Raw genomic sequence first — 21,756 nt, forward strand, 5'->3', positions numbered from 1 at the left:
CAGGTTCTGTTGTCTTCAAAGGAAAAAGAAATGCAACCCAAAACCAGCCTGTGATCCTACCACAACCAGTACAACACATTAGAAAAATGCATTGCACAATGACCACAGTCCCTGCCAACTCTGGGCAGCCTCCACCCTCAGCAGCAAAAGCACTTTCTTTTAACATCCCTGTCACAATGAGGGAAATGATGTGCTGCTCCCGCGTGAATCTCATCCATGGGCACCAGTATCAGTACCTGGCAGATTACTTTCAGTGTTGACCTATCTCAGCGCAGCACTGGTGATTTTATTCTCCCATGTCATCAAACTTTCTTACATGGAATTTTTCACTTCTTAGGCTAGAGTTCACTCATGTTGCTTTAGAGGTTTTAGCCAGCATTAACCATCCCTTTAAAAAAATTAATTATATATATTCCCACTGTGCATTTTATATGTTCCTAACAAACTGCGATTAATGTCATTGAATTTGGATAAATTTGTAGCCAAATTCTTACTTTAGTTCCAGTTTTTACAGTTCAGACTCTTCTGTTTTTTCCATTGTTCTGGGAATTGAACCAATCTGAGTAAGTGATTGCTGAAATTCTAATTATCTTTGTTTTCCTTTTGGATGAGGATTAAACCAAACCAAGAATCCAGTTGTGGGATTTTTTTAACAGAAGCATCTTCCAAAATCTGCCAATTTGCACCCTCACGCTCACAGGTCTAATTTCTTGAATCGTCTTACACCAAAATTTAAAATGCTTCATCAGTTCCCACCAAAGCTGTAGATATTCAGACATTTATACAGCCCATTTACGTGATCTTTTTATTTCTTATATAGCAAGTTTTTGTCATTTGTATAGCTTTCAAGTGATTTTTGCATGCTTCATGTATTTGAATTGCTTCTTGTGGGTAATATCCGCTTGCGCATAAAGCTTCTCAGCTTTTGGATTTGAATTTTTTTAGCTATTAGAATTTAAGGTTCATATATGAAATATATCCTTCCATACACACCTGGTCAGCAGAAGAAAATCCTACAGAGAGCTTTGGCCCAGTACAAATACTAGAGAAGGCGAACTTATGTTTGATTTAGTATTTTTAATAGTTTCTGTGTTTTATTGTGTTCTGCAGCTGCATTCCAGCAGTTTTGCATTAATCTACTTTGTAAGTATAAACCTGGATTCTGAAAAATCAATCAGTACAAGGTCAACTGCACCCATTGCCTGCATGGTGTGAATCAAAACTTAAGACACATGGACATTTGTAAGAAAATAGAGAACCAGAAATTTCACTGTAACCAAAATGCTTCTCATGTTCAAAGATAAATATACAGAATGGTTTCAAGTGAATTAGGTAATAAATTTTTCCCTAGATTTAGTGAAAGCAAGAAGTGAATTTATATAGCGTATTTATCAAGCACTGTACTGATCTACACCAGAAAATCCTGAGAAGGCACTGACTGAATAGTGCAGATATTGGTCAGCTGTTAAAAAACTTCCTCAGGATGAAAAAGTGTCCTTGACTGAAAAACTTCTGATGCTGAGCTTTAGACATGTTGCACGACTGATTAAAGGCACCTAAACACATTTTCAGATGATGATGCAGAGCAGTTTAGGGAGGCTGCTGACCTCTTCTTTGCTCTAGTACAGCTGTCTTCTCTGTAGGCTTCCTTACAGTGGGTTGGGGCAGCTACTGCGCTGTGGTTCAAGGTCTTCACATGGTCACTGCCTGTGGCTGTCTAGCCACACCCTTAGTACTGGTTTGGGTTAAATGCGCCTACTTCTGATAAAATCCCCCTGTCATGGAGGCCTGGCAGCAGTAGGAGAGCTGCCACAGATGCTGAGGGGCTGTGACCTTCAGCCAAGGAGATACCAAAGAGACATCAGGGAGTGGATCCAAGACCTGGAGAAGTCTGTGGAGACTTTTTCCTCAGCTTAGGACCAAGGACCTGAAATATTTACTCACATGCTACATGAAGAAGTGCTATTAACCCATGTTTTTTTAGCATGGTTGGAGCACTTACACATCATATCTGGCACAGTGCAGACATGCTCTTCAATCACTTTCTCCACAGGGATGATGTTCAAAGAGGCTATAAATATATATAAACTTGAAAATTATGTCAACTAGAAATAAAGTTAGTCTATTTGTCTGATTGAGGCAAAAAGAAAAGAAGTTAAATCTGTTTTAAAGGTGGTCTGGTTTCTGAGAGGGAGCTTGGGTTGGTAGTGTCAGGAAGGCCCTGGCTGTGTCCTTTGAAATGTCCCAGAGGAAAAGATCCATTTGAATGGGGCAGATTTTCAAAGAGTGCACAGTTAGGGGCAGCTATGCAAAAAATTACTGACACAAAGAACAAGAAAGACTCACAGACGTAACTGAAACACCACAGATGTGAAAAGAGGGGTCCAGTTGGTCCAATTGTATGCCTTGGTGCCCCCAATTACCGATGCAACCTGTTGGTGTATCTTCCATGCCTTAGCAAGAAGGTTACTTTCCCAGAGGTTCCCTGATAAATGTCTGCTCACCCATTAACATAGCTAACATTTCCTAACTGCACTTAGTTATGCAGCCTGAGCTGATCCACATCCTATTTAGTTCATAGCAAAAGTTCAAATGGAACAAATTTTTTATCCTCTTTGTGCACTGCATATGATTTCCCTCCTTTATGGTCAGAATTATAGCTTCAAACCCAGAAAAAAATATCCAAAACACCTGAGGCAGAAGAAAGCTCATTTACATTTATTCTGGCATAAAACTGCTTTTTAACTCCGAGTACAATTTCTTAATCACTTGCACCTTTAGCTCTGCACAGTAGTAGTTCCTCAAATCTATATTGCTTTCCTACTTGGCCTATGCTATAGTTTCACATACATACCCCATTAAAGCAGCAAACATTTTTTCAATGTATTTAATAGAAATAGATATATAAGATCACTGGATAATGTGTATTATTAGAATTAGCAGTGTTTTTGATATGGGACTTTGTTAAACCAAAGTGGTTTAACATCATGGCCTGAATTTGTAAGGTGTATATCAGACAATGTTTAGCCTGAAGAAATTAATAGAACTTGAGAATTTTTTTGCTGAAATGTTTGCTTCAATATTGTAAATTTTCAGAAAGCAGTATAATAATAATGAATAAGATGAATGTTTGATTTCAAGTGCTGCTTGGAACACGCTAGAATTACTTGCCTAAATAGAAGTTGTATTCAGCCAAGCTGTGTTGCAGTGGCATGTCTCAGTGCTCTTCTGGGATAGAGGAGCCTGGAGTATAAGACCCTTCTCTGTTTCCTTGTTCACTTGCCCAGGAAGCAAGTGCCCATCCATTACCCCCTGCACATTTCTGTGAGCAGAATTTCCTTTTTTCCCCCCTTTTTCTTTTTCCCTATGCTTCTTTTTTAATCTGATTGAAAAAAGAGCTCTCTCCTCCTCGCTGAGTGCTTAGAGCCTAGCCATGCTGTCTTTAGCTTGGTTTCTTTTTTGCCCAGGACACTTGCATTCTTGGATGTCCAGTTACCATAAGGTATGTGGTAGACAAGAGGAAGGACCTACCATAAACCTGACCCCGAGTGCTGTGGTTGGGACTTTCAAATGTCCTTTAGTGGATGCCTCTGAGGAGACAGAAAGCTGAATGTCACAGACCAAGGGCCCAGTGACAACAGGTTGTCAGTGCTCCCAACCCACACAGCTTTAGAGCTAATCAAATAACAGAATGGCAACTGATCATGCACTTGCTTATTTCATTCATGGACTGCTAAATATTTTTTTAAATATTGTCTTACAGGCAAATAGTAACATTTTAATAAATAATTTTTAATTTAAAAAAATCTACATGGGATATAATCTTAGTGTCATTTTTAACTTACTAAGTAGCTTTTATTCACTGGGCCACACAGTCTTTCGTTAACATCTGTGAAGGTTCAAAAATGTTGTATCAGCCACTGAAGAACTCCCATTTCATTTCCAATCTACACTAGAAACAAATGCAGAATTACAGGGGAAGCATTAATAAAAAATTGACACTAAGGACTTATTGCAAAGTGCATTTCCTAGTATGCATCAAGAGCTAACAATGCAAAAATTCTATACAATTCATGCTTAATATAGTGTGGTTTGATTTTTCAAAAAGAACAACATACTTGACACTAGGCTTAAAATTGTCTCCATAAATAATAAACCATTTGAAAGCATTCGATGTGCAGATGAGCAGATGAGCAGAAACAATGGCATCATGGTGGCTTTTATTGTGATAGTCTCTCCCATGTTTAGGTGATAACAGGAAGGTAAGGAACCTGCTCCTCCCTTTCTGATCAAAAGTGATTTACTTTGACTCGAAGATTTAAAGCCAGTGAACCCTGCAGAGGTCATGAACTTACACAGGCAGCACAAGTGACCAAGAAGGGAGCTGATTCTGCACCACAATTAAACCAAAGGACTTATTCTCTTCACTTCTATCTGAAGGACTGCTCATCTTTCTTTGAGGGCCATTAGTGTAACAGAAGAACAAATCAAAGGCTCAGCTTGGGCAATTTTCATCCTCCATTTTCCTTTCCCTGATCTTGTTTTTCTGTGTTCCAGGTGTTTATCTGTTGAGGTTCCTGGCATTGTATGCACAATGTTTTTACTCCTTAGTCTTGCATTGCTTTCATGTTCTCTGACCACTAAAACCAAACCTAACCAAACAAGTCTCTCAGGAATATTTGGAAAAGCCAACAGGGCTTTCGGTAGAGACTATACATTGCAAGAATGAGAGGAGTGGCTCATTTTCCATGTAGTGGCATGCTTTTGAGCCTCCTTCTTACCTCCCAGTTATATGCTTGTCACAGATAGAGACAGAAGGTCACAACCACTTTACTCTCCTCACTGTAGAAATCAGCCAATCAAAACTTCCATATCTTGCAGCATTTCAATTATTTATGACTCCAAACCTAGTAGAACAAATACACTTCTAGGCCTCAATCTGAAAGCTAGAGGGGAAAAAATGGCATCACAATTCAACAGAAGTGAGCAACACCAGACTGGAAAATAGAGAGAAATCCTCCTGGCACGTCTTTGCTGGACAATAAGTCATAAGGAACATAAGGCATCTGAAGTGTTGGAAGTGTTCATTTGAAACTATGCCATCCTGATATATTGTTTAATATTCTATTTGGAAGTACAGCTGAGACACATTCAAACACATGCATACCTTCCAAACAAATAGACTTGTCAGACTAGATGTGCTAGACAGCTCAGCACCTAGCTCCTGCTGAAGCCTTGATAGGAGCCAAAACAAGCATCTTTTCAGTTACATCTGACCTGATCTATATACTTGGAAGATGCCTTTGACCATCTCTCAAAAGCAAGGGCTGAAGTAAACCACTCCTGTTAAGGAGTGATGAATCCGACAGCCCCAGAGTGAGGAACTTGCCACAGCTCCCTACCTCCAGATCATGAATCCATCCACGTACCTCACTCCCAGAGACATTCCTCCTTGGCCCCCAGGCCAGGTGCCTCACTTACCAGCTGGTCTAGCTTGGTGCTGACCAGGCACAAGCACTGACAACACACTCTCATTGTGCCCTGTGTTAGCACCATGGACACACCATGGTCCACCCCTGGTGCTCAGCCATCGTGACTTTGGGTCTGCAGAGATGAGACTTTCATGGACCAGTGGCCCCTGTGACATCCCAGGAGGTGTTGATCAGGGAGTTATTGGGGTTCCACAAGCTGTGGTATTCTTTGAGGGTGTGTGAGCAGCTTTTGTCATGTAACTGTACACTCCCAACCCTCCCCTATCCAAGACTGCACTAAATGACTTCTGGATCAGAAAGACTTCGTGTTGGATCTTACATGGTTATTGCAGCTATAAGCTCTCATCAGAAGTCAGCTATAGTGAACTCTGTATTGACAAAAAATGTCACTGAAAATAAGCCAGAGAAGACATTCTTATGAACTTCTCACTGATATACAGATTTTTTAAAGAAAAATCGAAATGCTTCAGTAGAAGGAAGCGAGTGTCAAGTTCTGTGAGGCTTTCCAGGACAGAATAGGTTGTAGCTGAAGAGTTGCACTCTTCTGAACAACAAAACAGTGTAAGGGCTATTCATCAAGGCAGTGATTCTTTTGGACACAATATTTCAGGTAAAAAAAATGGAGCATATCTATTCCCTCTTCCTGGGAAAGCTCTCATTCTTTCTTGGTTTTGACAGGACCTACCTACAAAAAAAGGAAACCCAACTGTACAATCCAGCTAAGAAGAAATCTCAGCCCTAATGCCTGTCCGCAAACCACTGCTGAGTTGGTGGACATTCCTAGGGTGGTATGGGCACTGGAAGTCTCCACCTGCCTTCGTGGGGCACAGACACAATCTTGACCTGTAGAAGACCTTCAAACGGGGTTTGAAGGGACTGTACATTTTCTAACTTCATTACAGGGAATGTGCGTGATGTGCCCAGGATGTACCCACAGACCCTGGTTAGGCAGCATAAGCCTCAGGATGGGGTACACAGCCCTGACCAAAAACCTCTGGGACACAGAGAAGGGGGTTGCACACATTCTCGGGTTAGTGCTGGTCAGGATGGGATTCCATCTCTCACATGTTTTCTTCACATTAGATGCATGTAGAGATGATGAAGCTTGTTTCTTGTGCCTTCATTGTGAGGATTATTTATGTGAATTCCTGGGTTTGGGTTTTGCTTGTTTTATCTTCTCTCATATGATTGCAGGGTCAGGATCACTCTGCATTTATGTTTGGGGTTTTCTGGGGGAATATTGAGTAGCGTTCCCACTTTTGAACTGGCTTGCTCTGAAACTCTCCCAGAAAACCAATGTTCGTCAGGAACAGCATTGTGTTCTCCACTGCACTCCAAGAAGAACGGCTCACTGCCTGCAGACTGTGAGGGCCAGGGGCAGGCAGTTCCTCCTGGGATCATGCCTTTCACTGAGGCCATCACACTGGTGTTTTGAGCATCTCACTGGTAACAGTTTTGGAAACTGAAAAAAGGCCTATTTATCCCCTTGCTTATTTAAATGCAGGCAGGCTAATGTTGTGGCTATTTAAAGTAATGGCAGTCAGCAGAACAGATGCTTAGGATATGAGTGCTGGTCTATCAGTAAAGGATATGGTCTATGATTAAAGGATATTTTTCTTATGGGAAACTACAGCCCTCTGGGACTTTTTGGCTTATTAAGAAAGTTTAGAGCCACCATGTCTCTCTAGCACAGATAAAATAATGCAAACTTGTTACTAGTGCCAAATATTGTAGCCAGCAGCATGTTGTTCTTGTTCCCACTAATGCTTCTACTACTCTGTTTTGACTCTTGTAGGTTAGTGACTTCGAGTAGAAAGAATGAAGTATCTTATGTTATTGATAATAATATTGCAATCTTAATTTCTTGCAAGTACCTATAGGTACACTTGACTTTACCTTGTGATTTCATAAAATAATATAATGTAATGTAATGTAATACAATATATAATAAATTATATTTTCCACTCTGATTTTCTCTTGTGCACTATTTTCTACATAACAGACCATTCTTAGATTGATGCTTAGATTGATAATTTCAAGGATACAGAAGGGATTTGGATGCATTCATTTCCTTGAAATGAGCAGCAACTGTGTTTCTAATTTAATTGAGTGATTCTGAAAAATTGCAGACTTACAGCTTAGTTTTAACAAAGGAATTATTGCCTTTCAGGGAACAAATAATCTGTAACATGGGAAGCTGTAGCACTTAAGCCAGTTCCTACCTACATCAATTCCCACCAGAAGCAACCTAGCAGTGTGTGTTCTACATTTCTTTGGTTAATAATGTGAATTCAGTTGTGTTCGGTAAATAGAAAGATGTGCATTGCAAAAGTTCTCCAACATTTCATTTAGAGTGTAATAAACTGTGTTGTTTGCTAGCTTTGTGGCTTCTCTAAGTTTCTGATTGTATGGTATCAGAAAAATCGATATCTCATTTCTCACATCAGCCAGATGGATAGGCCAGTCAAGGGCTTCAGCCAAGTCTTTGTGCCATTCTGACAGGGGAAAAAACATGTTTTCCCTATTTCAAGCTCTACTGTTTACAAGCATATATTGACAGCTTTGCAGTACTTTCTCTTGGTAAGATCTATCACAGTAGAACTTAGAAGTCTTGCTGGCTCGGCTGTATTTCTTATACCTCCTCACTTGCCAAGTAAAGTTAGAAATTCTTTGGGTGGTTCTTACTTTTGCATGTTCTCACTAAATGTTGAGATTAGCCAAGGAATAAAGGAGATGTTCTGACTTGTGCTGATCCTCCCAAAAAAAAGGTGTCATGAGATTTTGGCTTACAAAAACCTGGCAACTACACTTCCATGCCTGCTGATGAAATTAGTTTCCCTGCATGGCTGTATGGCAGAGCTCTTTATATCTGTTGCAAAACAAGCTGGTGAAGAACCAACTGGCACCAGAAAAAGTGTGTTTTTTCTGCTCTGTGGATGTCATGGTGCACATTAAAATAACGGGTAGTTTTTAATACCAGGATTAGGGAGAATACTAATATTCATATAACAAGTATCTTCAAAATTAGAAGACAGGTGAAAAAAGATATATTTTGTAATGCATTCACTGCATTAAGAACATTATTAGTTAAAGCATTTAATTTTTACTTGTATGCACAAAGTATCATAATCACATCCAAGAAACAGTATTAAAAGATACTCAGACCTTGTGATTGCCAAGTGAACCATGCATTAGGTGGGAACATCAAATAAGAATTATCCATTTAGGTCTGGTTGGTCATCCCACTCACAGTGCTTATTGCATATTATTTTTTCCACAGAAAGACACTGATTAAAAAAAAAAACCAAACCAAAACAAAACAACAAAACCCAAACAAAACCACAACAAAAAACCCAAATTTATCTGCCCTCTATATTAACAGGGACTGAATGTATGAAAAGTCCTCCATGAACGTTTCTCCATATGTCACATCATATGTGATAGCTATGTCACTGCATATGAGGTGGTTGTGAAGTGTGCTTTAAGAAAGCTAGTGCCAGCATTTAGGCCATCTAAAGCACTATCAATAAAGCCTAATTCCCATGTAATACAAGAAATCTAAAATTCAAATGTAGCTACTCCATTTTCCACGTCACCCTCAGGAGAGCTACAGGAGCAGTTCAACTCCCAAAGGGAATTCATGTGCAAATGCAGACCCTTCATGTACTACTGGAAAACAGCAGAATACAAATGAGACCTATGCAACATTTTCATATTCATCCTCTTAAAATGCCAACCAGTCCAAGGTTTATGATGAGCCCAGAACCTCAGTCTGGGCCTTCCCTCTGCTTTGTCAAATCCAGTTCCTTCAGGCTCGGAGATCTCTGTGGAAGCCAGCCCATGTGGAGATCCAGAGTGAGAATCGCCCCCCTGGGCTGAGCTTGGTTACTCTGAGGCCTTGTCAACACAACCCTACACTGCTGCGTTTTATCACAGTGCAACTCTGCAACATCAAGGGCTTGGCCCTTCATTTCCCCTTGAGTTTTTAGGTCCAAAATTTTAAACTGAGACCTGGAGGCTCAAGCCTAAGGCAATGTTCCTGTGACCCTCAGAGAATAAAACCAGGAGCAAACAATGCCACAGTATTCTCTAATGCCTACACAAAACTATGAAACATAGTGGGTGTGCATAAAGCTTCCTAAGTAACTGAAAGTTATGGGAGCCAGGTTTAGGTTTGCAAAACTAAATACAGTGAGGTATGAATACATTTTCCTTCCAATTTTAACTTCTGAAGTGTAGCTGATTCAGACAAAAAGCTCTGCTTTGTCTGATATCAGTAGAAAGCTTAAAATCAATGACACCTTGCATTAACATAGGCAAAGACAGAATATAATGTTCCCTACTGTACTTTTTGAAACTTAGTTTTGTTAAGCATAAACTGTACTATTCCTCTGGAAATGGAATTTAAAGATCATTTTGTCAGAGACATCACAAAGTGCAAAGAAACAACATTTGCACAACTCATTTTTAGCTGGCCTAACTTCAAGGCAGAAATTGGAGTTAAGGAAGGAAAATAAACCATGACATTAAAGCAATGCTTTCTCCTTTTCTGGATGATTGCATGCTCAGATGGCTCTTAAATTCCCAGGGGATGTACAGATTGAGATGAAATATTGGTTTGGTATAACAACAGCATGGAGTTCATAGCTATAAGCTATTTTTGTAAATCATAAATCAGTGTCTGAACACCAAAGCATGGAACACTATTCAATTCATACATTATCACTAATTATAATTTTTTGCTTGACAATGTATCATCTCTCATGCAAATAGATATAAGCTATTTTTTTCACCCATAACCACACAACTTGTGCACAAGATGATGACTTCTGAAAACTGTCAAGTGTAAATCAGGAAAAGGATATTTTTGTTATTGGTAATTCTGTGCCCAGTTGAGAAACTGTTCCTTTTCACTACAGCTCAAGGGTTTGAACAGTTCTTTTCCCAAAGAGTTTATTCTTTAACAAGGCAAGGCACGCAGAGGTTCAGAGAACAAGATGCAACAGCCAAGAATTGAGACTGAATGACAGTTTCCATTCAGCATGTTAATTCAATTCTTTTTTTCCTTAAAAAAAGAACACCTGAAAACTCTGTAAGCAAGGATGGGGTACAGAGGTTCTGAAAGAGAACCCTGACAGCCTTGGAACAAGTGACTGATTAGTATGGAGGAGAGGAAAGACTAAAAGTTCAATTGTAACTTGTTTCCTAAACTGTTGGTTGTCTTGATCAGTTAATTTTCAGTATTTCTCAGCATGTGCCCTCATCCTCAACCTGTAGCAGAGAACATTGCCTCTGGAATTGCATTCTGCAGGGCATGTGCTAGTGCTTTTACTCTGGGCTCACAACTCATCAACTTCACAAATGTCAGCTGGCATAAGCTGCAGACATGATCCTCACTGCAGCTCTTGCTGTAGCACTCTTCACCCCTGCTCCCCTGACTGAAAATGTCTTTCTGATCTCATGCTGCACCCTGTTTCTTAACTTCCCATATCTATATGAATCAGAGTATGACACACTTATTCTGTACAGGTGTCCAAGAGCATTTGAGGTCTATCTTAAGTCATTCTTACAGTGTTTGAGGGTGGGTTTTCTGGAAGCAACATGTCTTTCTTCTCAACATCATGATTGAGCTGCAGCAGCTCCAGCTAGCTGGAATCACTCTGACATGACAAAGAGGAGCTCAGGAGACAAAATGAGCTGAGCTTCATCTCAGTTGCTCACCTTCAGCCACGTTCACCAAAGCCTCCTACGTTGCAATAAAATCTTGTCAATCATTCTGCATTGGTGAGTGACACCAACACTGCCAGCAGTAGTCCAGTGCCGTCAGACGGTGTGAGCCAACTGTGTGCAGCCAGCATGCTGATGTCAACGGGCACTGTGGGGTGTGGTGGGGCTTGTGGAGTGCTTTTCTCACCTGTAGGTGGATTAGTGGGTAGTGTGTTTGTAGAGCACCCACATTTCCCAAAGGTGGATGTGTTGGTGAACCAGCACCCCAAAGGAGGGTGGTGCACCTAACCATGTGTTTGGGGGGGTTGTGGGGGTGTGGGTGTGTGTGTACATACTTAGAAGTTTGGGTGATTAGTCATGGAAGGATGCATAGAAATTTCCATGTGTTTCTTAACATTTGCTAAGTGTCTTGAATTGTGGTTTATCTGTTTTGTTGCTGATACCAATCCTAAATGTTTATTTGAGTGCTTGCCAGTTCTTAGATGCTGCTAATAATCAGGTAATTGTCTTCTATCCCTTCTGACATGTCTTGGAGATCTGAACATTCTCCCTGTGGGACACCCTGCACTGTCTCCCATACTGTTACCTCACAATCTCTGGAGTCATGGACTGGGGTTGCAGAAGATGACCTTGCAATCCAACCTTAGGACCCCAGCAGCACCCAGCTTCAACTCTTCCCTCAAACTGACCATGAGAGCAACTAACCTGGTGCTGCCTGAGATCGAGGTGCATTTGGCTAGCTCCAGCATAGATGTTCAACTGGTTCTGAACCTCCTGAGTACCCTGATGGACTCAGTCGCAAAGCTGGAGTTCACGGGGAAGAGGTTTCCTGAAGTGTCTAGAGAAGGGTAATCCTGAACTGGACTATGACAACAGTATGACTTGCACCATACATCTGGCTGCCTACATCTCCAAAGCTAAGACTGTCCACATACAGGGTGAAACACTGGAATGAGTCATTGACTAACTGAGAAGCATCTTTGCGTTGGACTAGAGGAGGTGGGGGTCAGGCTTTTTCTGGTGGGAGGAAGTCTTCCTTTGCCAGTGTCCATGTGTTCTGTTTCTATCCCATACTCTTTTTAACTACATCATATGGCAACCTGGGCTTCCAATGATCAGTTGTGTTACACAGAAAGCAGTATTTGAGAGTGTGAATAGTTCCCCAAGAGCTGGTGGTGGTATGTGTGAAGTGTACATTTTTTGCACAGAAATCTATCACAACCTTTCTAGCAGCAGGTATGAGACTTTTAGCCACAAGCACATCACTGGAGCATTCTTTGGTCATCTAAAATGCTTGCCCTCAGTCTCTTGACTGAGTATCCACTGGGTACGAAGGCTTTGTTTTATTTGCAATTATAGTAAAGACATTATTAGAATTACTTTGTGTCTTTCCTGAGAGACAAGAAAAATACGAGACAAACATTTAAAATACCTGTAAAAGCGTGATAATTTCACTGAATTGCAGAATCACAGAATGGTTGAGGTTGGAAGAGGACTCTGGAGCTCTTCTAGTCCGACTCCCCCGCTCAAGCAGGACCACCTAAAGCCTGTTTCCTGGGACCATATCCAGATGGCTTATAAATTTCTCAAAGGAAGCAGATTTCATAACCTTCCTGAACAACCTGTTTCACAGTGAAAAACTGTTTCCTGATGTTCAGAGGGAACCTCCTGTGTTCAGTTTGTGCCTGATGTCTCTTGTCATTGAAAAGAGCCTAGTTCTTTCATCATTGCACCTTCCCTTCAGTTACTATACAGCCCAGTATGCATGCACATAAATGCAGAGCTAACTATAAAAATGGACATATCTATTAAAAAGAGTGAAGTCAGTGGGATGTAACCACCAGTGGAGTGTGAGATAGTGAATTATTCCAGGAAATATTTGAAACAAATGGAAGCCTCCTAGGAAGTGTACTCCATTTTCTCAGATCCTCTTTCTTAGGGTATGAGAGAATGAAATGTTAATGGTTAATGGCTCAAACAATCAGCCATTTGCAAAAGCAGCTGGTGCAGAGGATGACCATGACAAACCAACCTTTGTTTAGTAAGAAGCTGGGTTTTGAGCCAGATAAGGAAGAGATAAGAATAGCCAGATAAGAAGCAGATCCTTCAAGATGGGATAGTGCTTTTTATTATGCCAATGTGCTCCCTTACACAACTGGCACAGGTGTGAAAACTCCTGCCCTGCCCCACCCCGGCAAGGTACCAGGATATTTATGTGTAGGGCTGAAGGCATTTGTCCCTTCTGATAGAGCATAAATGGCTCAACTATGGGTATGTGAGAGGAAGCTGCCATGTCTTCGAAGATGTCATAAACCATCAAAGACCCTCAAAGTGCCCCCAGAGTCATTTCTGGGGCCTTCCACCAGAGGACTGCATGTGATCCATAGTGTTGCAACTCCCCCACCAGTGGAGGTACATGGGTATTCCCATGTAAACCTAAGTGTATTGAAATGTGTGTTTCGCGGGCTTCCACCACCCCTAATGGATCAAGACTATGACCATCACTTTAAGCAACAGACATTGAATTTGCAAAAGTCTTGTCACTGGATCCATGGGTGGTGATATCTTTGTTCTCTTATCCTTTGTTTTTCTTTCTCTCTTTCTTTTCTAACTTCTTCTACTCAAAACTCAGACCCAGCAGTACGGGTTTAGGAGGGGCAGGTCCTGTCTGACCAACCTGATCTCCTTTTATGATCAGGTGACCCGCCTGGTGGATGAGGGGAAGGCTGTGGATGTGGTGTATCTGGACTTCAGCAAAGCCTTTGACACTGTTTCTCATAACATTCTCCTGAAAAAGCTGGCAGCCCAAGGCTTGGACAGGGGCACTCTGTGCTGGGTTAGGAACTGGCTGAAGGGCCAGGCCCAGAGACTGGTGGTGAACGGTGCTGCATCCAGTTGGCGGCCGGTCACTGGTGGTGTCCCTCAGGATGACTGTTGGGCGCAGTCCATCTTTATTGATGGATCTTTATCTGGATGAGGGGATAGAGTGTACCATTAGCAAATATGAAGATGACACCAACTGGGGGGGAGTGTTGATCTGCTGGAAGGTAGGAGGGCTCTGCAGAGGGACCAGGACAAGCTGGAGTGTTGGGCTGATTCCAACGGGATGAGGTTCAACAAGGCCAAGTGCCGGGTCCTCCATTTTGGCCACAACAACCCCATGCAGCGCTACAGGCTGGGGACAGAGTGGCTGGAGAGCAGCCAGGTAGAAAGGGACCTGGGAGTTTGGATTGACAGGAAGCTGAACATGAGCCAGCAGTGTGCCCAGGTGGCCAAGAAGGCCAATGGCATCCTGGCCTGGATCAGGAACAGTGTGGCCAGCAGGACCAGGAAGTGATTCTTCCCCTGTACTCAGCACTGGTGAGGCCACACCTGGAGTACTGTGTCCAGTTCTGGGCCCCTCAGCTCAGGAAGGATATTGAGGTGCTGGAGCAGGTCCAGAGAAGAGCAACAAGGCTGGTGAAGGGACTCAAACACAAGTCCTGTGAGGAGAGGCTGAGGGAGCTGGGGTTGTTTAGAGTAGAAAAGAGGAGGCTCAGGGGAGACCTCATCACTCTCTACAACTCCCTGAAAGGAGGTTGTAGCCAGGTGGGGGTTGATCTCTTCTCCCAGGCAGCTATCAGCAAGACAAGAGGGCACGGTCTTAAGCTGTGCCAGGGGAGGTTTAGGTTAGGTATTAGGAAGAAATTCTTTACAGAGAGGGTAATCAGGCATTGGAATGGGCTGCCCAGGGAAGTGGTGGATTCTCCGTCCCTGGAGGTTTTTAAGCTGAGACTGGATGTGGCACTTAGTGCCATGGTCTAGTAACCACAGTGGTAGTGGATCAAGGGTTGGACTTGATGATCTCAGAGGTCTTTTCCAACCCAGCTGATTCTATGATTCTATGATATTGTAAGGCAGAAAAAAAAATTCCTGTCAATGCCTTAGTAAATGCCTTGATGTGTCTGAATAAATTAAAGTTTAAGTTTGCTAAGTTAAAATTTGTGAAATGTCTTGCTTCGTCTGGATGCTGTTTTAAAATGTGCCAGGTACCTTATTCTACCTTAATGCTCTAAAGTTTGCAAGTAAAACTTTGTTATTGAACCTTCTGAGAATTCTGTTGTTTGTCCCACACACTGCTCAGAATGAATGAAACAACTTTCCCTAAAATGCCAAGCAGACTGGGGCATAACATAGGGTCTGTTGGGAATCTTGAAATTTTGCTTACAGACCATAGGTGATCACTGCCCTAGATTAGTGAAAACTGTACTTTTGAGCTACAAACTGCAGTGGTCAGGCTTCATTTCTTCTCCAACTTGGAGGCTCTACCTCATCCAAAGGCCATTTTTCCCTTACACATGCATTGGAATCTTAGCCCTGATGAACTGCATCATACTGATGCTTCCTGTTGGCTACCAGATGTTATAATCCTAACAGAAAAGAGGGAGAAAGGCTGAGTGTTGGAAAAATTACTTTTGCGATCAGAAGAAAAAGTACCTGTAAAGCACCTCAGTTAGGTTCTTTTCAGCTAAAGTTCAAATCTGTGTTGCTTAAAGACACACTCGAATCTGTATTTTGCCACTTACATATATATTTCTGTTCTTAAAAGAGTTGAGCACCAACATCCATCAAAACTTCTCAATGCAGTATGCTTTTATAACAGATTTTTACTATTGTAACTCAGTCTTTTTCCTCCATTTCCAGCATTGATTACATCTTACATCTCTGTAGAAGTGCTCTAACAAGTCAAAGAAAGCCATTTTAAAACATTAAAGAAGTTACAGACCTGACCCTTCCTACCCCAAATTCTCTGTGTCCCTCACTGCTATTTGAACAAATTGCTGCCTTCTGACACTCAGCTGCTAATATCCTCTTGGTAGCATGTTACTGTCTGGTATTTGATCCTACTACATGCCCTGTTTGGGTCATATCTGATGTCTCTGTAAGAAGTGTATATACTTGGATACAGGTACCTGCTGACGTATAACTTTTTAACCCTGGTAAGCCCTAACACTGCACAAGAAATTCAGTATAGTCACTGCAATTTGAAAGTCTTTAAACTCTTCAACTCTTCAGTTTTGAAACTCTTCAAGCACTGCTGTGCAGCTTCAGTGACGCTCCAGGAAATCCTCTGTGTCCTTCAAAGAAAAGTTGTCAGTCAAGTCACTCCTAACTTCACACTTTCCCCAGGGCTGCAGGCATCATCTCTCTTGCTGGGAAATGCAAGATGCAACATTTTTTGAATTAGATAACACAATAAATTATCTGGAATTGACATAGTTTTCCTGATGTGGCTGAAGTTCCCAGGTTCTGCGGAAAACCAAGCACATGGTATCCCTGGGTGCCTCCTGGGAGCTAACTCCTGGGAGCACCCTTTAAACCATGCAGCTGCTCAGAAACTTTCTGTGGTGGAATTAATTCTGTTGCATCATTTCAGGTGAATAAGGTTTTTGGAGCCCATGTAGAGGGCAGCACTCCTCTGCAATGGGGTCACATGCAGCAGTCACAGGGAGCCAGGGAAAGCAAGTGCACCTTTGCTTCCAGGGTGAATTCAGTGACATTGCTTAAGGCCACCATTCTCTTGAGTTTGAGGGTCTGTGTGGAAAGTTAATCACAGGTTAGAGAGCAGGCACAATTCAAAGATGTTTCTTTAGAAATGATACAAAACCAGCCAGAGAAAGTGGGATCAAAGCTGTACACAGAATAACAGTAAGTCCTTTTGCACCACAGGACCTACTTCAGCTCTGCACACAAAGCCATGTTCTCAGGCCATATCTGCAGGAAGGACTGAGAAATTTGAACTTTTTCTGTAAGTCCCCACACTGTGCTGGGGCTGCAAACCAGACCACTTATACCAGTCTCAACTGCAGATCATTCTGGGAGGGGAACAGTGATTTCTTTCAGGATCAGATTGTGAATCTGCTCAAAGTCCTTCCTTCTACCTAAAAGACACTGTCATGTGAGGTAACATTCTCAGGTTTCTATAAACTGTCAGAATAGAGAACATGATTTTCTTACATTACAGTTATCTAAGAGGCTATTAATTTTAATTTCCTCCCTTTTAGATTGTTTTAGGCATTTTTTTTCTTCTGAGTTACAACTCAGATTGAAAATGCTGTTATGCTATCTGGTAAATCTCCCATGCTGTGAGGAAACCATATCCAGGCTCTTCCATCAACAAGAATATCCAGTTTAGCTTACTAAAACTTGAGACATCGTTGAACTCATCCCCAAAAGTATTCAATCAGCAGGAAAAAATTCTATCAGTTTCACATCCCCTAACATTGTTCAAAGTAAAGTTTTGGCATGATCTTCTAGGAGGAAGGAAAGCTTAAGTCTGGATGATAAAGCTGCCAGCAGATATATGTGTTTAAAAGAAATAAGTCTTGGACGAAGAAAAGAGTCAAGAGCTGGTCTTATCTAACCAGAAGAGGCCAAACATATCCTTGCATAGGTGGGACAGTCTTTCATTACAGTTAGTGGGACCTCATCCACACAAAACTGAATCTAGTTAAGAGGAAGAGGCAGTAGCAAAGGTATTAGAAAGAGTGGAACATAACTTTCCTCTCTTGCAGTTGTGCAGAGAAGGTGTCAAGTATTATTTTTATAATGAATATTAATCACCTTTGTACAGGTGATGCAAAAGTTGTAGATCATATTCACAGGTCTTGTAGACAATGATAAAAGAGCAGTGAGAGTTTTACACCACCTTGCTTCCTAAAAGCCTCTGAGTGTTTATTTATAAGGTGAAAAGTACTTGTTTTTGATGAGTGAAAATCCTGAACAGTTTGCGAGGAGCTGCAGGCTTACTGACCTTGTGTTAAAATAAGGCAGATTGGCAGTTCTCATGTCTGCTGACTGGTAGTGGTCCACGCATTCAGCAGCTGACCTGCAGAGGCAGTGCACAGTCCACCCCATACCATGCCTTTATGGCATTTTGTGTGCAATACCAGATGGTAAGGACACAAGTGTTCACTGGAAAAACGTACTTTACTAGAACTACCCACTCTTGTATTACTCATATGCTTTCAGCAGCAAATTACCAGTCAGCCCCAGTCCAGGGTTTTGCACATCCAGAGCTATCTCCATAGCTGCCCAAGCAAATGTCCAGTGCTACATATCAAGGGAGCGCAGCATTTCTCTCACCACGTGCCTTTCACCATTTCCTCTGTGTGCACGGATTGATCTTGACTGGGAAAACACCCCATCCTGTCTGAGACGGAGCACAGTGCTTGTCATTTTCTGCTGCTCACATGCACTCTGACTGGGCTAATGTTGTCCCTCATCTTGTCCCTAAAACCAGTATTTATCACTCTGACACTGGCAGGGTCCACATATCAGATGAGACTATATATCAGGACTCTAGGTGCAGAATCCCACTACAAATAGATTGTTGTTTTACAAGTCTCTCTGTTCCATAGTTCAAGCAAAAATGAATGCACTCACAGAGTACATGGCAGGAACATGTCAGACGAATATATCTCACTGCTTGTCTTCTGAACTTACAGCATTGCTTCTCAGTGACACTTGATAGAGCTGAAGGAAAACCTGGTATAAATTCCGAAGTTTCTATCATATAAACATTGGTAGCCCTTGCATTTACTATGAAAAGGAATTTAACTACTTGCTTTTTGCAAAATATCATTTGCAAAGGAAGAATAGGATGTCACCATTTGAGGGAATAAAAGAACAGCTTTGTAACTTCTTTGCATGTTACTTGTTGTGATTGGAAGCACTGTTGAAATCTGTTTTCCAGACTCACAGTATCTGAAACCAGACTGGTTTCTTCCCAAAGAAACTCCAAAAAGCTATTGAGGAAGAAGTGTGGTATTTCCACTTCTGACAGTAGTTACCCGTTTCACGGCATGAGACAATGAGTCACCACAGAAGATGGGGCAGAGAGATCTCTAGGAAAGGTCTTGTAAACTGCCTGGTTCACTTCTCCAAATAGTTGGTGGATATTTTTTTTATGTAAAGTTGGAGCCTTTGAAACACCTAGAGAGACATTTGGGCTATCTGTATTTATTCCTTCATGTGTGTTTTGAAAGGCACTAAAATATCCAAACAAACCAGACAACTTAGAAGTCTAGTCAGACCAGTATTACACTGTGTCTTTGTAACATTCTATAAAGGAACAGAGCTAAATGTTCAGGTGACCTAAAATAGCCATATAGATCACACAGACCTAAGCTTCTATCTTTGGATGGTCCTACATGAATTTCAGGAATCTGTTGGCTCAAACTGGTTGCCAGTTAAGGACCCATCACTGTGCTCTCTTACATGATAAAGGTATCATTTGGGCTTTTAGGTGAAACAACACACATTTCCATGGAGGTTTCATTAAATACTACACACTAAGCCTACCTGTAGCTGACAGGTTCAACAAATAATTATATTGTTCCTTGTAGGCTGACTTGCTGCTGAAATGGAACAGGAGGTGACTGTCAACTTCTGCTGTATCTGCTCCAGCTGCTTTTATATAAATAAAAAACCCTTTAGACCTTGGAATTAACTTTTTTTTGAATGAATTATGCCTGAAGTCTCTCTAGGACCCCACAGGAAAGAGTTTCATCTCTGTCCCCTTCGAGATTATTTCCGAAGAGTAGCTTTGCTGTGGATAAGCAGGTCAAAAGTGATGGTAAGGGTGAAAAGAGAGTAGAGAGATGGCACAGCAAAAGCATAAATGGCTATTTTGTCTACTTACAATTTAATTCTAATCTTGCAAAGATTTTGGAAGGCGTTCTGGTTTTTTATAGTTTCACGAAGCAAAAATAGAATATTTTCCAGTAACCATGGAAACACAGAAATAATGATTATCTGAAATTATCTGTACTTGTGGGATCAGGCTTATGTTATCATTGGATGACACATAAGTTAAGCCACACGTGCATCCTCAGCAGTGCAATGCTGCCGCAGTTGACAGGGAATGAACCTCACAGAGGTCCTCAAACATCTGGAGTAGCTGGAGTCACTGCAGTTCTGGAATATATTAACTCCAGCTGCTGTTGGCTCAAGATATACCTGCTTTCAGCAAGTGAATTTGTGATCAATTAAACTGAAACTGTAACCACGTCTGAGTATGTGCTTTGTTGTCCAAAAGACCTAGTAGCCACCAGCACATCAACAGTTTTTATGTCTCCTCAAAGGAAAGGTCAGTGAGGGATGCAGTGTCTCAGTAGTCACCATCGATGTTCATACCTATTAAAAGCGAGGGAGAGAGAGATACAGATGGTACTGCACCAGTAACAGTATTTATGGGCCTTTGGAGGATGATTTGCAGTTTATGTATTGGAAATAAAAACAGAAGAATGAAATGAACTTTAGGGGGGGAAAAAAAAGACAGAAAAAGGAAGAGAAGAAGGAATTCAAAATGAAGAGAAGTCCTCCAGACATCACAAATTGCATGAGACCTAGGACTATACCCTGCCTGAAGGAATCAGATAAGTTGCTCTTCTACAGACCCCAATTGCTATACATCAAAGGAAAAGCATGAGATCAGAAGTATCTCTGTGACTGTGCTGCTGATGTAAGATACATTTCTGAAAGGATTTGATTTTGCTACTTCACTCTGCTTTGTAAAGCAGCTGGTTTTATGTTTTTCCTCTCTCCAATACAGAGTTTGCTGTGGAGAGTACCAGCCTCATGGAGCTTCTCCCTCCTGACTTTTATCCTCCTTCCTATTCAGAAAACTACGCCTTTCCCCCAAACAGTGAAAAGCTGCTGACATCCCCAATGCAGAGGAAGTGTTCGATGGTGTTAAAACCTAGTCACCCAGAAGAGCTACTCACCCAGAAGTCATCTGGAAGCTGAGAATTGTGTGTAAGCATTTGGGAACAGGTACTTACTGCTTCTGTTTGAATATCTGAAGGGGATGGAAAGGATTTCTAATGATTTGCTGTCTCTCCATTTGTGCCTTTGTGTTTCTATGAAACAGAACTTCCATTTATATTGATTTGCCTCTGAAATGATCACATAAGCCATTCTTCTTCACCTCAAGGCTGTGAAACTCAAAGACCAGACTTCCCTCTTTTGCCTGTTCTTGGTTGTCCTATTTGGAATTGTATACTAGGCATCACAGTGAGATGTCACATCATGCTCAGGGAGCCCAGGCTCCCCACAAGACAGTTTTGAGTGCACAGGTAAAGGAAAAACTCCTTTATCTTTTGTGACTTGGAACAGATGGACAGGAGAGAGACCATAGGGCAGAAGAGCTGGTTTGTCTGGTGCTGGCAGTGGCATCTCTGTTGATAAAAGGACTGTAACTGTTTGTTAAATACAGTTTGAATCTTTGCATGTCGCTGTCCATAATCCCAAGCATAGGGTCACTCAAACATCTGATAAATGTGTTTTCTCTCCATCCTGCACCGGGCAGCAAGAAGTGAATCAGCTTCATGTTCTTATTCATAGTGTTGTCTAATTTTTATGGTTCTTGTAATGTGCTCAAAGTTTAAGCAGGTTACTTTTAATGCAATCTAAAAGTTGAAACACTCTACTTGCAGGACCGTAACTACTTCAACTTTATAGCCTGAGATAAAAAGCCTCTCCTAGGAGGTTGTTA

General features: G+C 41.5%; 1 protein-coding gene across 1 annotated transcript in view; it reads right to left on the bottom strand.

Annotated features, from left to right (window-relative positions):
• Positions 1–3,930: 3,930 nt before the first annotated feature.
• TMEM117 (transmembrane protein 117) overlaps positions 3,931–21,756 on the bottom strand; it is a 211,272-nt gene continuing 193,446 nt past the window's right edge. Inside the window, exon 8 of the mRNA XM_064655865.1 lies at positions 3,931–3,952. Coding sequence (XP_064511935.1) covers positions 3,948–3,952 — 5 coding nt within the window. The 3' untranslated portion in view covers positions 3,931–3,947. The remainder of the gene's footprint in view (positions 3,953–21,756) is intronic.

This window comes from Pseudopipra pipra, chromosome 5, assembly GCF_036250125.1.
Source record: "Pseudopipra pipra isolate bDixPip1 chromosome 5, bDixPip1.hap1, whole genome shotgun sequence".
NCBI classification, from domain to species: domain Eukaryota; kingdom Metazoa; phylum Chordata; class Aves; order Passeriformes; family Pipridae; genus Pseudopipra; species Pseudopipra pipra.